Source organism: Gigantopelta aegis, chromosome 3 (assembly GCF_016097555.1).
Source record: "Gigantopelta aegis isolate Gae_Host chromosome 3, Gae_host_genome, whole genome shotgun sequence".
Classification (NCBI taxonomy): Eukaryota; Metazoa; Mollusca; class Gastropoda; order Neomphalida; family Peltospiridae; genus Gigantopelta; species Gigantopelta aegis.
The window spans coordinates 29,240,054-29,257,224 of NC_054701.1; the positions used below are offsets into that span (position 1 = coordinate 29,240,054).

The 17,171-nt window shown below is 38.8% G+C and overlaps 1 protein-coding gene across 4 annotated transcripts in view; it reads left to right on the forward strand.

The window, feature by feature from the left end:
• The window catches only part of LOC121367844 (organic cation transporter protein-like), a 52,154-nt gene that overhangs the window by 12,037 nt on the left and 22,946 nt on the right, over positions 1-17,171 (forward strand). For 2 of the 4 annotated variants that reach the window (XM_041492261.1, XM_041492260.1), the window contains exon 2: positions 13,708-14,121. In XM_041492261.1, coding sequence (XP_041348195.1) covers positions 13,732-14,121 — 390 coding nt within the window. In that variant the 5' untranslated portion in view covers positions 13,708-13,731. Of the gene's footprint in view, positions 1-3,525; positions 3,562-9,239; positions 10,230-13,707; positions 14,122-17,171 lie in introns of those variants that run through there. The other 2 variants (XM_041492262.1, XM_041492259.1) reach the window with 2 other exon arrangements.

A 17,171-nucleotide genomic window follows, 5' to 3' on the forward strand; every position in this document is an offset into this window, starting at 1 on the left:
CCCCCCCCCCCCCCTTGTCCTGGACTTAGTCACTGGCAAAGGCCAGAGATTAAGCCCAGGACAGGCGTGTGTGAAACCTTCGTGGTATATACGCACGTTAAACTTTTTACCTGACCCAGTAGGACCACTGTATACCAACTTTGCTACATACTAGGGCAGTTGAACTCTTCCTGGTCCTGAATGGGTTGTAATTGGGTTTTTATGTGAGTTTTTGTTATTAACACAGCTAGTTGCCTACATCAGCTCAAAATGTAACAGATGCATCAACCTTCACTGACTCGGTCCTCACTCTGAGGGGATTCGAACCACGGACCCTTTGTGTAAGTTAAATTTTGTTTTGTTTAACGACACCACTAAAACACATTGATTTATTAATCATCGGCAACTGGATGTCAAACATTTGGTAATTTTGACATATAAGTCTTAGAGAGGAAACCCACTACATTTTTCCGTTAGAAGCAAGGGGTCTTTTATATGCAGATAGGATAGCGCATTCCACGGCCTTTGATATACCAGTCGTGGTGCACTGGCTGGAATGAAAAATAGTCCAATGTGCTCAACGACGGGGATCGATCCCAGACCGACCACTGGACTACGTCCCGCTGGTCTGTGCGAACGCCTGTAATACAATTCCCTGATACACCAGTATATCGTTTGTTGTATCGTATCGCGCCAAATATGCACCGTGTAAGGCTGACATAACATAGGCTGGTAATGTAATGGATATTAGAAATTTTTTGGTGAAATATTATTATAATAATGATTTTATCGCGGGTGAATTTAACCTTCTGCCATTTTCCGTACTGATCAGCATGCAAAACTGACTTTAAAAAAAGTGTGAACAATTATTTTCAAGCCCTAAATGGTATATCGTTACAATAACAAACCATTTATATACTAGTAATTGATCTTTTCGCTATAGCTCACAACATATATATAATTTTAAATAATAATACAAATAAGTTAACCGGTGAACTTGACAACAGCAAGTGACCGATCGTCGCTATACATAATCACAACTTCCACAAACTATACAGTTCCGTTCATACACTGTGTATGTATGTAAAGAACTATGTGTTATCGAAAATAATGCATGGTGTTCTCACCAACGGGTGTGTAAGAAAATTAAATAATCAAACAAACAAATTCAAACAAAGACAGACAAAAAATAAAAAGAGACAAAACTACTTAGTGCTTTATCTGCTTGCAATTTATTTTTAAATCCTACCTGGATATTACATTTTTTTAATGTTTATTCATGTTATTCACAATTTATGTGTATCAAATGATTAGTTTCTGGGGAGGCGGCAGTCCCCTCCACACGTATACACGACTAGGCAATTAACATTTTACAGGGCTAAAAATGAAATATTCTTCTGATGTGTTGCATTGTTTGGGTGTTGTATTATTCGAGTTTATGTGGTTGCATGTATGTATGTATGTATGAGTGTGAAGTAAGGTAACAGTGGGTGTCTGATTTGTCTAAATAACTTTTGTTCGTTCATGTTTGGCTACATTTAAGTTATAAAATTAATTAATATCAGTGCAGAACTATCATTTCAGATATGATAATTATCAAAACTACGAGGTACAACTTTATTATTGTTAGCATGTAGACATTGTTTCAGTAACTTTAATTCGTTTTAATATTTGAATAAAAAAATTACGTCCGCATATAAGCATACGGGCGCAGGACGTAGCCCAGTGGTAAAGCGTTGGCTTGATGCGCGTTCGGTCTAGGATCGATCGCAGTCGGTGGACCGATTGGGCTATTTTTCGTTCCAGCTAGTGCTCTACAACTGGTGTAACAAAGGCCGTGGTATGTACTATCCTATATGTGGGATGGTGCATATAAAATATCCTCTGCTGCTAATCAAAACGAGTAGCCCATGAAGTGGCAACAGTGGGTTTCCTCTCTCAATATCTGTGTGGTCCTTAACCATATGTCTGACGCCATATAACCGTAAATACAATGTGTTGAGTGCGTCATTAAATAAAACATTTCATAAGCGTACGGGACGAGGGGGTAGGGGCAACTGCCACTCTCAACCGGTTCTCCCGTGATAGATCAACTCTACACATTCGGGTGAAAAAAACGATAGACATTTAAGCAAAAATACATGTACTCATGTTCATTTCTAGATAACTTTCTTGTTAAACCTTGTTTAATGTAATCACATAGTGTTATTAATACATGTTTACTCTGCTTATTAAAAAGTATATTCATTTTTTTTTTACATTTGGCTGTATATAATAATAATTAGATAAATATAGTACTCTAATATCATTTAGTGTTTTACATTCAAATAAGAAGTGAGATTCGTCACCAATACAACCACTATTACATATATTACAAACTCTTTCTTCCTTTGGTAAATGAGTCCATCTTCCTATTTCAACGGGTAGTCTGTGGTTAGCAAGTCTAAATCTGATAAATACAAGTCTTCGTTTCAAAGGGAGTATGTCTAGATATGGTTCATATGAATGTTTATTTTTAAATAATCTATAAATGATACCTTTTGGCGAGTTTTCTAGAGAACTGTTCCACTCCTGTATGTACATATCACGATAAATTCTTTCAATTTTTTGTGCTAAACATTTTCCATTGATATTAATATAAAACTGGTGTAACCAAATATAGCTTAGACCAGCTAGATCTAAAATATTGTTCACTTTACATAACCATCTAGATTTAAAAATATAACTTTCATATAGATAACACATGGTTGTCTACACATGTGCGTGTGTTAACAATTTCAAGACATACGACTGGCTGTTCCTAGGTGATGACCAGGTCACCACTGCCATACATCCAATGAAAATCTACACGATGGAAATCGATTACATTGTGACGTATAGTTAATCTGATAATCATGGGTCTGTGGTGCGTTAGTCAGCTACAAGTGCAACGGCTGTAAATAACGTTTAGTCGAAAAAGATGTTAAAATTTGCTTAAAACCTGTTTTTTGAGGATATGTAAGAAATAGAATAATACATTTGTGTCCGTTAGATACCATCTATATCACAACTCGTGAGATAAATGGTATCATGTATTATTCTCTATTTAGCAATGGTTGATTACATAAAACGAAAATGTCAAAAGTGATGTCTGGAATACGTTTTTTTAATCTAAAATATATTAAACTATGGACAAGCATGCAGAACGTGTTATCCAGTTTAAATGCTCTGTCATGTTACTCAAATTAAATTACGTATGACGCTGTAACGTATACTTAGCAAAATAATAAATCCCACAAATAAATAATTAAATAGTAAAACTAGGTAACCGTCATTTTTGGTACGTGCAATTACTATTTTGTATAACTATGTGGCAACAAACCGCGTATTACTGAAACGGTTTAATAATAATAAATACAATAATTATTATTATTATAAAAACAAGACAATAGGAAAGTTAAAATAATAAATAATTCGCTCAGTATATTTACATTCTTCTTATATAAACTGTATGCGACTGTGCTGATTTAGTAATCTGGCGTCAAACAATGCAACGGTGCGATCATACTGAACTGATGAAAATGGCAGCCAAATGTAAAGAAGGTAGGCATAAGCTTTCACTAGAACGCTCTTTCATATATAGTTTACAGGTATATTATCCTATGTATATTCTTTGTTTTAATTTTGTCCCACCAGTGCACCACAGCTGGTTAAAGGCCGTGGTATGTGCTTTTCTTTCTGTGGGAAAGTGCATGTAAAACAATTCCTTGTGTAGTGCATTAGGAAAGATGTAGCGGGTGTCCTCTGCAGACTACGTGTCACAATTACCAAATGTTTGACATCCAATAGCCGATGATTAATTAATCAATCAATCAATGTGCTCTAGTGGTGTCGTTAAACAAAACAAACTTTTTTATTTTGTAGAACGTGTGTCCATTACATTCAAAGCTTTTATATTAAACACATTTTTTTTTCTTGTCGTCTTAAGTACAGTGCCATGCACAGTTCTTTTGTAGTCATGACAATGTTTGCAACAGCCCAATAATTTCGTACGCAACCAGAATCACACATATAGAGAAATCGATATTCTAAACAAGAAAGTGTAATTAACATGCTCTGTTAGTGCCGGGACGGGATTTAGCTCAGCAGCTTGGAGATGCTTGCGTCGCAGGCTCGAATGACCTCGGTGGATCCATTCAACTGATTGGGTTTTTTTTCGTTTCAACCAGTACCAGTCAAATGCCGTGGGGTGTGCTCTCCTGTCTGTGGGAAAGTGCATATAAAAGATTCATTGCTGCTAATTAGAAAAATGTAGCTGGTTTCCTCTGATGACAACGAATCTGAATTAACAAATATTTGACATCAAATAGCCGATGCTTAATTAATCAATGTGCTCTAGTGGTGTCGTTAAACAAAACAAACTTTAACTTTATTTCTTTGGCTGGTAATCTCCCACCGTTACTAAATACAACAATTGTAGTCTTATCAGTACCCACCAAAACCGTAACCTCTGTAAACAGGAATTCCTTCAAAAACCGGATGTTTAGCACTGTCCCTTTTTACACATCAGTACAGTACAAAACGAGGGGTTTCACTGTATTTGCAAACTTTAAAAAGATAATTCAGTCCTGTTTCTAAAAGTTTCAACTGGATAACTATTCTTAGTTTTTGAACCATATATAAAAAAAAAAAAAAAAATATTTTACAAAAATCCATGTGAACCCTTTATTCTGTGGTTTTGTAAACTGATCATTAAAATTTAATGTTAAGGCGATACCACACGATACTAAAATATTCAATTGTGACAAGACAATCATTACAATCGGCTGTTTCTCGTACGAGAAACTCGAATCGTGTGTCGTTGCCTTTAACTCAAGACAGTTTACACCATCGATTACTTAAATCATAACTTTTACCGGCCTCGGTGGCGTCGTGGTTAGGCCATCGGTCTACAGGCTGGTAGGTACTGGGTTCGGATCCTAGTCGAGGCATGGGATTTTTAAATCCAGATACCGACTCCAAACCCTGAGTGAGTGCTCCGCAAGGCTCAATGGGTAGGTGTAAACCACTTGCACCGACCAGTGATCCATAACTGGTTCAACAAAGGCCATGGTTTGTGCTATCCTGCCTGTGGGAAGCGCAAATAAAAAGATCCTTTGCTGCTAATCGGAAAGAGTAGCCCATGTAGTGGCGACAGCGGGTTTCCTCTGAAAATCTGTGTGGTCCTTAACCATATGTCTGACGCCATATAACCGTAAATAAAATGTGTTGAGTGCGTCGTTAAATAAAACATTTCTTTCTTTCAATCATAACTTGATATTTCTTTGGCTGGGGGCGGGATGTTGCTCAGTGTTAAAGCTAAAGCGCTCGCCTGATGCCAGGTCGGTCTAGGATCGATCCCTGTTGGTGGCCTTTGGGCTATTTCTCGTTCCAGCCAGTGCACCATGACTGACATATCAAAGACCGTGGTATGTCTGTAGGATGATGCATAAAAAGATCCCTTGAAACTAATGAAAAAAATGTAGCTGGTTTCCACGCTAAGACTGTTAAAATAACCAAATATTTGACATCCAATAGCCGATGATTAATAAATCGATGCTCTCTAGTGGTGTTGTTAAACAAAAAAAACTTTAACTTTATTTCTTTGGTTGATAATCTCCCACCGTTTCTAAATACAACAATTGTAGTCTTATATGTATTGATATCAGTATACCATAGAATACTACGTGTATATGTATTAAGAGTAGGATTTTCTCCAGAGAGGGGCAAGACATGTTGACACATAAAGAAGTATAGGCATATTCAGGAATACGCATACACAGCGGAAGCAAGTGAACATTGGAGGGATTGCCCGAGATCGGGGTGAAATGTTGAAATCTTTAGGGAGTTGAGGGTATGCTCCCAACGCCATTTATAAAAACTAGATATTTAGAAATCCAATTTTCTGCATTCTACAAGTATAATTCATCATTACAAATGCTGATAAATGCAACAATTTTTAAATGATTTTTGGACGATGTATAATATTTGTATACATGCTTATACACCAGTCATGTACCAAATTGTTGAATCAAATGAAATAATTACTTATACGGAACAACTCTAGTATAATTGCGAGTTTCTACGCCGATGAAGATGAACTACTATAATATAATGTGACGGCTTTTTCATAGGAACTGTAACCGGCCTTGGTGGTGAAGTGGTTAAGCCATTGGAGGGGTGGGGCTGGGGTAAATATTCAAAATTTTAAAAATAGTTTTATAAGGAATTCAAAGCTGTTTGGAAATAATCAGTGTCTGAATTTCTTGGTAAATATTTGAATATGAAATTATCTTATATATAATATTGTTTATAATAAAACTGCTTTGGGTGATATTAACCCTTTATATGCTGAAGTGTTGTTATCATGGGATATTGTTTCAAATCGTGAACGGGTGGGGTTTTTGCACGTTATATTTAGATCAAATATGGTCCCAACCACTTTTTCACAATCCTTTTATTACAGTACTTTAAAACTCATTTATTGAAAGTGGTATTAGAACTATAGCTGATATTACATATAAAATAATATCTGGTTTTTTCTGCTTCAGCCATTACTGAAATTATTCAAGAAAAATGTCCTGATATGACTGCCAAAGATAGTTTGTTCTTCATAATATGTAATCTTGAACGCTATTTCAGATGAGTGAAAACATTGTAAACAATTATGCAAAAAGTAGTCCAAAGCGTATCGTGGCAAGTGTGCAAGTTGCGGGCGATTCAGTGCCATAGGTTCGAGTCCCAGCAACGGCATGAGACAATTTGAGACTAGAAAGATTTTAATTATCCCCTAAGCCATAGCGTTAATCTCTTGGGATGTAATAGTCAAACCCGACATACCTACATGATTGAGGCCAATATAAAGTTCAAGGGGAAATTAATTCATCCATTCGACCTTAGTGCACCTAACAAGCAATGGACACAACCCCATACCCATTCTTAAAAACACCCGTACACGCGCTCGAATGCGCGCATGCATAGGAGGCAGACCCGTTGGAACGGTATTCTTACGGGCCTGGGAGCAATTAAAACAATTCATGGCACAGTAATAATAGTTTTCGCAATCTAAAAAACAGGCACTTTTTTATTTTTAAAAATATGCTATTGTGGTTTTGTTTAGGTGGGAAGACTAACAGTTGTGACACACACACCCCCCCCCCCCATCCCGACCCCCCACCTACCCACCCACACACCCAGCCTTCCTAATTTGCTCTGCGCACAGACACATACACATTCACACAGACAAACACATGGGGCCAAATTTACGAAGCCTGATTTTCTTAAACGCATTTGTTTGAGCATTGTAAGTGTATGTAGTTACACGAGTGTAAGAGTATTAAGACACAAACAGGCTTCGTAAATTCCGCCCCATGTACTTTACCAAGTGTGTCCAAATACGATCACCAAGACTAGATTTGTATTGTTAAAGAGAATTTTGGCGACCATCTTGGATTTTTAAAGCAACATAGATCATTCAGGCCGGGCACAACCACATGTAATGTTTATGTGAGCATGTATGTATTCTACCAAGTTTATTATGTAATGGAAGAACATGTTGACGAAGAAAAAGGTTTTAAGTCACGACAATGAACGTGTATTCAGGAAAACAAATTTACTTTAAATAAAAGAACGCCATTATTTTTGCCCAAATGAAGCAAAGTGATGTTTTTAATATGTGTTAGAGGATGCAATTGCGCTTCCAACGACTCCATACTTAGCTTGGGTATATTTAATTTCGGGTTGACCTCATTTTTGACTTAATCGACCATACAAATGTTTTTGCACATTTTTGCAATGCCGTGATTACATTCCTGTATATACAGACGGATCACGGGATGGGAATTCTGTAGCTTGTGCTACACTTTTTTCCATCAGACACAATAATTTCCATCAGACTGCCTGATTCAGCATCAATTTTTAATGTTGAAGTTTGGGTAGTCATTAAAACCTTGGGCGAAATAAAGGATTCTAGTGCATCTAAATTTATTATTTTCACAGAATCACTTTCGTGTCACCAAGCTTTACGAAATATGAAGCTGGACCACCCCTTAATTGGGATGGTGATACGAAAGTGTATCTTTTTATCCATTGCTAATAAAGAAATTGTATTTTGTTGGGCGCTCAGCCATGTTGGCATCAGGGGTAACGAAAAGGCAGATTCTGCTGCCAAGTCTGCTTTGGATTTGCCTCATGCCAGGGTTGGTGTGCCGTATACTGATTTTAAATATAGTATCAACCAATTTATCTTTTTGACTTGGCAACATGATTGGGACGGTGCGGTTGCAAACAAGCTTCATGCCATCAAACCGGTCTTGGCAGAGTGGCAGTCCTCCTATAGGCAGTGCAGGAAGGATGAAATAGTCTTGTGTCGTGCTCGTATCGGTCATACTTACTTGACCCATCAATTTATCTTGAAGACGGTACGCCATATTTTGGTGGTGTGCAATCATCTGAAAGAAACTAGAAAAATTATATTTGGTCAAAGAAATGTGATGGAATTATTTCGATTCCATCCCAAAACTTTTATTACAATTTTTACGTGATACCGACTTTTATTGTAAATTATATTTAATATTACCCATCTGTGATATTTGTATTTTTACAGTTCTTTATACTGTGTTTTTATTTAAATCTTGAATTTTTATATTGATGTTGATCATCACTTTATTTGTTTTTATTTATCATATGTTGACACCCAATACCCGATGTATTTTTCGTGCTGGGGTGTCGTTAAACATCTATTTTACTTTTGCAATGTGAGAAGAAAAAAAAGCATAAATGGGAGATAACTCGTTATTAGATTCTTTCAGTTATCAAATACAGAGTTGTCTCGATTATGTACTTCATCGCTTCGACAAGTTCGAGACGTTTCAGCCCCATATGCATGTTCGGCCCCAGACGTTTCGGCGTCAGACGTTTAGGCCCCGATCACGTCTCAATTTGCGTTTGATTAAATTATAAACTATTTATTTGATTAATTAAACTAAACTATTTAATCAATGTGTGTTTTGTTGTTTATTTTAGATATCGTTACTTCGTGTGCAATTGCTTTGTGCTATTAATTATCAATTGATTTCTGACAAAGTAGTGTGTGTGTGTGTGTGTGTGTGTGTGTGTGTGCTGTGCGCTTGCGTGTTTAAGTGTAAAAAGACTGTACAGATTTACAGATGTAAGCAAACAATTCATATTAGCGGACCATTTTACTACATTAGAAATTAAAAAGAAATGTTTCTTTGGTAGGTATTAACATGCTTATATGCCAATTATTATTTTATTTTCCATAACATTATATTTATCTTATCATTGCTGACATTAAACATAACCCACAATTAATTTGGCCATTGTTGGATAATGAATTAAGAGGCCATTTAGCATGTTAAGAGTAATCATATGTTTTTAAAAGCTACTTGGATATGCCAACTGCATAATTATATACTTTTTTAACAATTACAAACAATAATACTTTAAATATTGTATATGGGGCCGAAATGTCTGGGGCAGAAACGGTATGGGGCAGAAATTATTTGGGGCAGAAACATCTGGGGCCGAACATGCACCGGCTTCATCTTCATGTGCAAACATTTGATTTTTTGTTTCTTTTTATGTGTTAATTCAGAGATGATTTATAATACTAATAAATAAATAAATAAATATATATATATTAACACCACATACGTCAAACCGAGGTAGTCGCTAGTCTTCTATCGTAAAAAACAACAACAAAAACGCTTGACCAAGTATCGATTGTTGTGTAGCAACACATCAATATTTCGTTGGTTAAGGTCACAGAAAACAATTTAATAATGTCTCATTGTTTTCCCTTAACTTCGCACTAATGAGTTACATAAAATAAATTAATTTACTATAGCTACTAAACAATATGCTTTATGTGACTTCTACGGTTCTGACATGTTTTTTATTCTGAGAACTGCGCTTTTGGTTCATAATATTTAGGGTTTGTGGGATTTCCTCCGGTGTTTCACAACTTCCAGTAATGCGTTATAAATTGCCACAGCAGACGAACACTCGGTTAGCGGCCTAAACGATAGGTCGAGAACTTCTATCGTTTTAAACCGATATTTTTTTTTCGATAGATGATATTAGATCTGACAATAACATTGACCCATATTCAGCTGAGGTTATTTTTCATACTAATGTTTTGGTGATGATACACGAAACGAGACACGCGGTTATATCATCTCTAGACAAGGTCACGATGTATGCGGATATGGGTAAGAAACCTATTTTATAAATACTGTTGAGTCTCTCGTCTTGTGTTAACGGTACATCTTCAACTGCCGGTATTCAACAATTCTCTGTCATCAAAAGCGTCTGTCTCTCTCTCTCTCTCTATCTGTCTGTCACACACACACACACACACACAAACACACTCCTTTTCTCTTTCTCACTCACTCTCTTGTCTGTCTGTCTGTCTGTGTCTCTCTCTCTCTCTCTCTCTCTCTCTCTCTCTCTCTCTCTCTCTCTCTCTCTCTCTCTCTCTCTCTCTCTCTAAAAAAAAACAAAAAATGCATGCAATTTATAGTTTGTTTGGAAAATTAATTTTTGATTATAAAGAAGTACAATATGTAACTAGTTTAGTCCAAAAACTTTTTAAAAACGGCTATAATAGGTTTAATGTTGTACGGTGTCAAGCATTTTGTAATTTCTTCTTTTAGTAGTTTTACAGAGTTTATATAAAGTTTGTTTTGTTTAATGACACCACTAGAGCACATTGATTTATTTATCATTGGCTGTTGGATGTCAAACATTTTGTAACTGTCATAAAGTTTTAGAGAGGAAACAAACAGGATAGCACATACCTTTGATATACAGTTTTTGTACAATGGCTGGATCGAGAAATAGCCCAATCTTTCCCTTGAACAGATGAATGCGCATGTCTATGTTGCGGAGAAATTCGTCGATGCTAACCATGAACTCAAGCAAAATCTTGCCAAAATAGCCCTGTTTACAAGTTGTGGGGCATAGACAATGGGAGGCTACATAAAAGGAATGTGAACATCTCCATGATTAATTATTCTATCAGTAGAGAACCCGAAAATTCGGTCAACATTCCACAAATACTTTTTGGAGATATTTGTGAAATATTTCTTATCACGAAATAAAACAAAATATAATTCTAATTGTTAAAAGTAGCAAACACATTCCAATTAAGTTAATTGTATTGTATGAATCTTTTAATTTTGCATTGTTAAAACCCTTGATAGGCAGCTCCAGAGACTTCGTCTAAATTACTGTTTCACTGCTTTTGGTCTTGTATCATTCCAATGTAAACTTTAGTACACTGTTTTTCACAGCTATTTTACCATCTGATATGAAATACCGGTATATATGCAGCTACTCGTGACACTCCTGACAACTGTCAATCATGCCCCCCAAGTTGTAAATAGCCTGAATACAGTCGAATTTGGCAAGGGACATTACTCTTTGCGCACATGCACAATGGGAATGTGAAAGAGGTCTATTTGTGCCATAAAATAAAAGTAGAAAGGATAGTATACAAGATCTGAATGTAATTGTATGAAAGAAACAGTAGAGAAATATATTTAAATCTAATATGTTGAAAAAAAAAGTAATAAAATAAAACTATGTATTGGTAACCAGCATTGGTATAGTGGTTAAGCAATCAGACTTGAGGCTGGTAGCTACTGGGTTCATATCTCACCTAAGTTCAATGGAGGATTTTTCATTCCAGTATCAGCTTTAACCCAGAGTGAGTGCACCGTTATAGGCTAAATGGGAAGATGTAAGATCACATACATATAATTAAATTTCTGTTACATTCATTACATCCTAACATCATCCCATTGGTCCAGACATAGCAACAGAAGTATTATTGTTTATGGATAAAAAATAATTCAAAATAAAATGTGACGTTTTAGTGTTATTATTAGCCTGTATGATTCAAATTTAATTATAAGTATTGTCTGTTATTTCTTTTACGTTAATCTGGGTATGAACAAAACAATTCATCTGCAATCATTTATGAGAATGGCTATTTTTGTTTATACCCCAATGAACGTAAAAGAAATAACAGACAATCCTTAAGTATATCGATTTTCATCCACATTATGGGTGTGATTATGGGTGTATCTCACGGGTGTGATGATGGGTGTATCTCACGGGTGTGATGATGGGTGTATCTCATGGGTATGATGATGGGTGTATCTCACGGGTGTCATGATGGGTGTATCTCACGGGTGTATCTCACGGGTGTAATGACGGGTGTGATGACGGGTGTATCTCACGGGTGTTATGATAGGTGTATCTCACGGGTGTGATGACAGGTGTATCTCATGGGTGTCATGATGGGTGTATCTCACGGGTGTGATGACGGGTGTATCTCACGGGTGTCATGACGGGTGTATCTCACGGGTGTGATGACGGGTGTATCTCACGGGTGTCATGATGGGTGTATCTCATGGGTGTGATGACGGGTGTGATGACAGGTGTATCTCACGGGTGTTATGACGGGTGTATCTCACGGGTGTGATGACGGGTGTATCTCACGGGTGTGATGACGGGTGTATCTCACGGGTGTGATGACGGGTGTATCTCACGGGTGTAATGACGGGTGTATCTCACGGGTGTCATGACAGGTGTATCTCACGGGTGTGATTATGGGTGTATCTCACGGGTGTGATTATGGATGTTTCTATCGATTGTACATGGAATTTGGATAAAACATATACACACATACAGATGCTGAGGCTAAAACAATTTTTTACAGTGCAATATTAGGCCATTCATATTCAACCTCCCCCCACCCCCTGATCCAGACCCAGCTATGCACCTGGTGTATGACCCCAAATGGGTGATGATTACACTGCAGGTTCCATGTGCACGTACCCATGCAGGCTCAGGTGATACTGAGATCTATAACTAACGGGAAGCATGGAACACAGCCCTGTCAAATACATGTAGTTGCATACCAAAATGGAAATACTGTGGCTTCACCATTCATCTCATCATTATCCATGTTTGTAACATCCAAAAGAAAACAAAAATTGTCTGTAGATATCTCTTGATTTAACCACAAAATTACATTGACATACATAAATAATTACTATCCTTAATATTTTTTAAAACTTAAAAAAGAGAAAAAGAAACCACTATCAGTATTTTACTTCATGGGCTACTCTTTTCGATTAGCAGCAAGGGATCTTTTATGTGCACTATCCCACAGACAGGGTAGTACATACCACGGCCTTTGATAAGCCAGTTGTGGTGCACTGGCTGGAGCGAAAAATGGCCCAATGGGCCCACTGACAGGGATTGATCCTAGACCGACAGCACATCGAGCGAGCGCTTTACTACTGGGCTACATTCCGTTTCCAGGTCATTGGACGCTACTATATATATATATATCAAAAAAGTAAATTTGCTTATGCTTCCCACCCACCAATATAATATTTTATGCTTCCCAAGTAACACATTCTTACTGGCCTGTATTACACTTACAGGAACAAGTTTTAAAATGTATTGCACAAACAAATGCAAATGGGTACATTTTTCTGTGAGTTGTAGTATGAATGAGATATATGGACACGAGTACAGTATTACTGAAATGTTTGATATCCTCAGAAACCAAGTATTAAAAGGAAAAGAAGAAAAAAAAGAATCACTTATGAAATAATAATTTTCATGCCATTCATTTGATCAGGTTCTAAATTATTTTGATTATATTTTCAGGTTCATACTCCATTTTCGGTCAAGATGGCTGTTCAGCAAAACTATGCTCCTGGAAATAGTGTTAAACCAGGCACAATGGTGGTCAAAGTGGATGAAGTGCTGAAACATCTGGGCAAGCCCGGACGCTTCCAGATAATTATTTTTATTTTACTTTGCTGTAATTACATGCCCTTGGTGTTCAATCATGTGGTCATGGCATTCTTTGGCTCTCGAATTTCTCACGTCTGCAATGCTGTGAAAAATGAGACTGTGTATTATGAAACAGGTGGGAAGAACCTAACAGTTCAGCGTATTGAGAATACCAAGTGTGAATCGAACCTGTACCTGGAGAAAAACACCAACTTAACGGTCCGGTGTGAAGGAGGTGATTGGTCGTTCAAACCTATGCCAGGGGAGACAACTATATCAATGGAGGTAAAGGCAACTGATGACAGCTTTTTCTTCCTAGCATTATTTATTTTATAAAAGTTGACAATGTTGATTTTTTAAAATAATTTTTCAGATCTAACTTAGATTATGGGGAGCCAGATAAAATAATATCACATTGAGCATTGATGTTTTAAACAAACATGCTAAAGGGAGCTAATAATTACTCTCCTTGAGGGGGAGTGATAGGGAGCCAATGATAGCTCACCTTAAAAACAGGTCTGTATTATTTTTTGTAAAAGCGTATGTTGGCATTAATCCCTCCCTTCCTTCCCCCAGTGTATGGTCTCAACATGTAAATTTGGTAACTGAACTTTGTCCCCTAAAGGTTTGTTATTGTAGTTACAAATGTCAGATATTGCTAGTTCTACATTTATGTGTAACAAATAGATGACCTACACATAACTAAATATGAAAATTTTCAATGTGTGGTTACTAGGTATAAACCCTGGCTTTTTTCTTCTGTTTTACTTATTTTTATGCCACCGACCTCGGTGGCGTCATGGTTAGGCCATCGGTTTGTGCTATCCTGCCTGTGGGAAGAGCAAATAAAAGATCCCTTGCTGCTAATTGGAAAGAGTAGCACATGTAGTGGTCCATAACCATATGTCTGACGCCATATAACCGTAAATAAAATGTGTTGAGGGCGAAATTTGTCCCTGCTGCTCAATCCCAAACTGCTCGTAAGCGCTAGGCGGCGTCTACTTTTAAGCCTCCACCTGTTAAGAAATTGACTTTTCTTGACAGTTATCAGATCCCTGTGGTGTCTGATTCGGGCATGCAGTCGAGTAATGCCCGTGGTTCATCGAAACAGGGACGTTTTCGGGGGAAGCCGTCACGTTTTCGTGGTTCCGCTCGGGGCAAGGCGCCCAGGGGTGGGAAGCGGCCGGAATACGGGTGCGTGGACAATCGACATCTGCTTACGGAGGTTCCTTTAGCAGATCTTCCTGTGGGGGGCAGATTGCGCCATTTTGTTCAAAGTTGGTGTGAACTGCCAGATCTGGACCCATGGGTTTTTTCGGTTGTCCGCAATGGATACAAAATTCCGGTTTCATCACCCACTCCACTGACGTCCTCCCCCGGTTACCTGCGGTACCGTCTGTCGACAAACGAGTACTGGTGGAGAAGATGGTTGTCGAATTTCTCGACAAGAAAGCCATCCAGGAGGTAGAGTTGGGTACTCCGGGATTTTATTCCCATCTGTTCTTCGCCCAGAAGAAGAATGGCGAGTGGCAACCAATTCTAAACCTGAAGCCGCTGAATTCTTACGTCGTTATTCCATCTATGAAGATGGAGATGGTTCAGTCTGTTTGCGTGTTGCTTCAGGTGGGGGAATGGGCGGCATCCATCGATTTGAAGGACGCTTACCTGCATGTTTCAATCCATCAGGATTTTTGGAAGTACTTGCTGTTCCTCTACGACGGCAGAGCTTACGAGTTTCAAGTTCTGCCAGTTGGATTGGCCACAAGCCCTCACGTCTTTACTCGGGTATACAGATGCACAATTACCTGGATGATTGGTTAATTCTGGCGGCGTCACAGACGGCATGTCTCGTGGGCGTGGAGTTTGTGATCGACATGATTCTCCGATTGGGGTTTATTCCCAATTGGGTCAAGTCGGAATTAGTGCCAATGCAGGTTTTCACTTATCTCGGGGTGGTTTTCAACCTTGTTGAGGGCGTCTGTTCTTCCGACGGATTCGCGACTTCACAATTTCATGACGTTGGCGCAACGTCTTCTGGTGGAGCAAAGTGCGTCAGTGTGCTCCATGTGTTGATAGGCCAGCTCAAATCGCTGGCAGCGCTGAATGTGCGGTTCAGACGATTCAAGAGACCGCTTCATTTGTCCCGAGTGTCTCAACTGGGATTTGGTGATACCATTGGGGCCTTGGTTCATTCTTCCAATCCAAGAGTGTCTAGTGGACAAGTGTATGTCCCAGGCCATTCCTTTACACCCACTTTTTCAAGAGTTGGTCCTGATGCTTCTCTCGAGGGGTTTGGTGCACACCTTTTGGATCAACATCTGTCAGGGGTGTGGACTCCCTTCAGAGAGGAGTTGTCACATCAACCTGTTGGAGATGGAAGCGGTTCGTCGCGCTTGTCTCCATTTCAGGACTGTTATTCAACATCGTCGAATTTTGTTGAGGTCAGACAACACGTCGGTTGTTGCGTACCTCCATCGGTGGGGAGGCACCAAATCCCTGTCATTGAGTCTTGCGGCTTTGGAGATTCTGGAATGGTGCGACAATTGGGGAGTGGTGTTATCGGCCAAACACATACCTTCGTCTGTGAACGTCGTTCCCTGGTTCAGACGGAGTGGATGTTGCACCGGACGGTGGCTTATCGAGTTCTTCAGTTGTGGGGGAGTCCTCAACTCGATATGTTTGCCCCTCACCTGAACAGTCAGTTGCCAGTGTTTGTATCGCCGGTACCAGACCCACTGGCACTGGAGTACGATGCGTTGAGCATGGACTGGACAGGACTGGATTTTTACACCTTTCCCCCTCCGGTTCTACTTGGCAAGGTTCTGGCAAAGATCAGACAGCAACCTTGTCGTGTCACGCTCGTAGCCCCGATTTGGGCAGCTCAAGCCTGGTTTCCTCCACTCCTGTCACTTTTAGTGCAGGAGCTGGTGCGGTTGCTGTTGATACTCGATCTGCTCAGTCAGAGACTGCATCGGACAGAGAGGCATCCGAAGCCGGAGGTTTTCTGACTTCACGCGTGGTGGTTGTTGGGGTTTCCCTCCGAAACCGAGGCTTTTTAAACGGGTTGCTGAGCTCGTCTCCTCTTCGAAGCGCCAGTCTACGGAGAGGGTCTACCAGTGTCACTGGCGCGCTTGGGTTTGTTGGGCGACTGAGAGGGACGTGGATCTCTTGTCACCTACTTTTAATGACTTAGCTGAGTACTTTCTGGCTCTTGTCCAAGAAAGACAGCTGAAGGTTCAAACAGTGAGAAGTCACCGGTCGTCCATTTTCACTACTCTGAGGCAGTGTGGACGTCAAGATTTCTCAACGAATCTCGTGTTGCATGACTTGCTTAA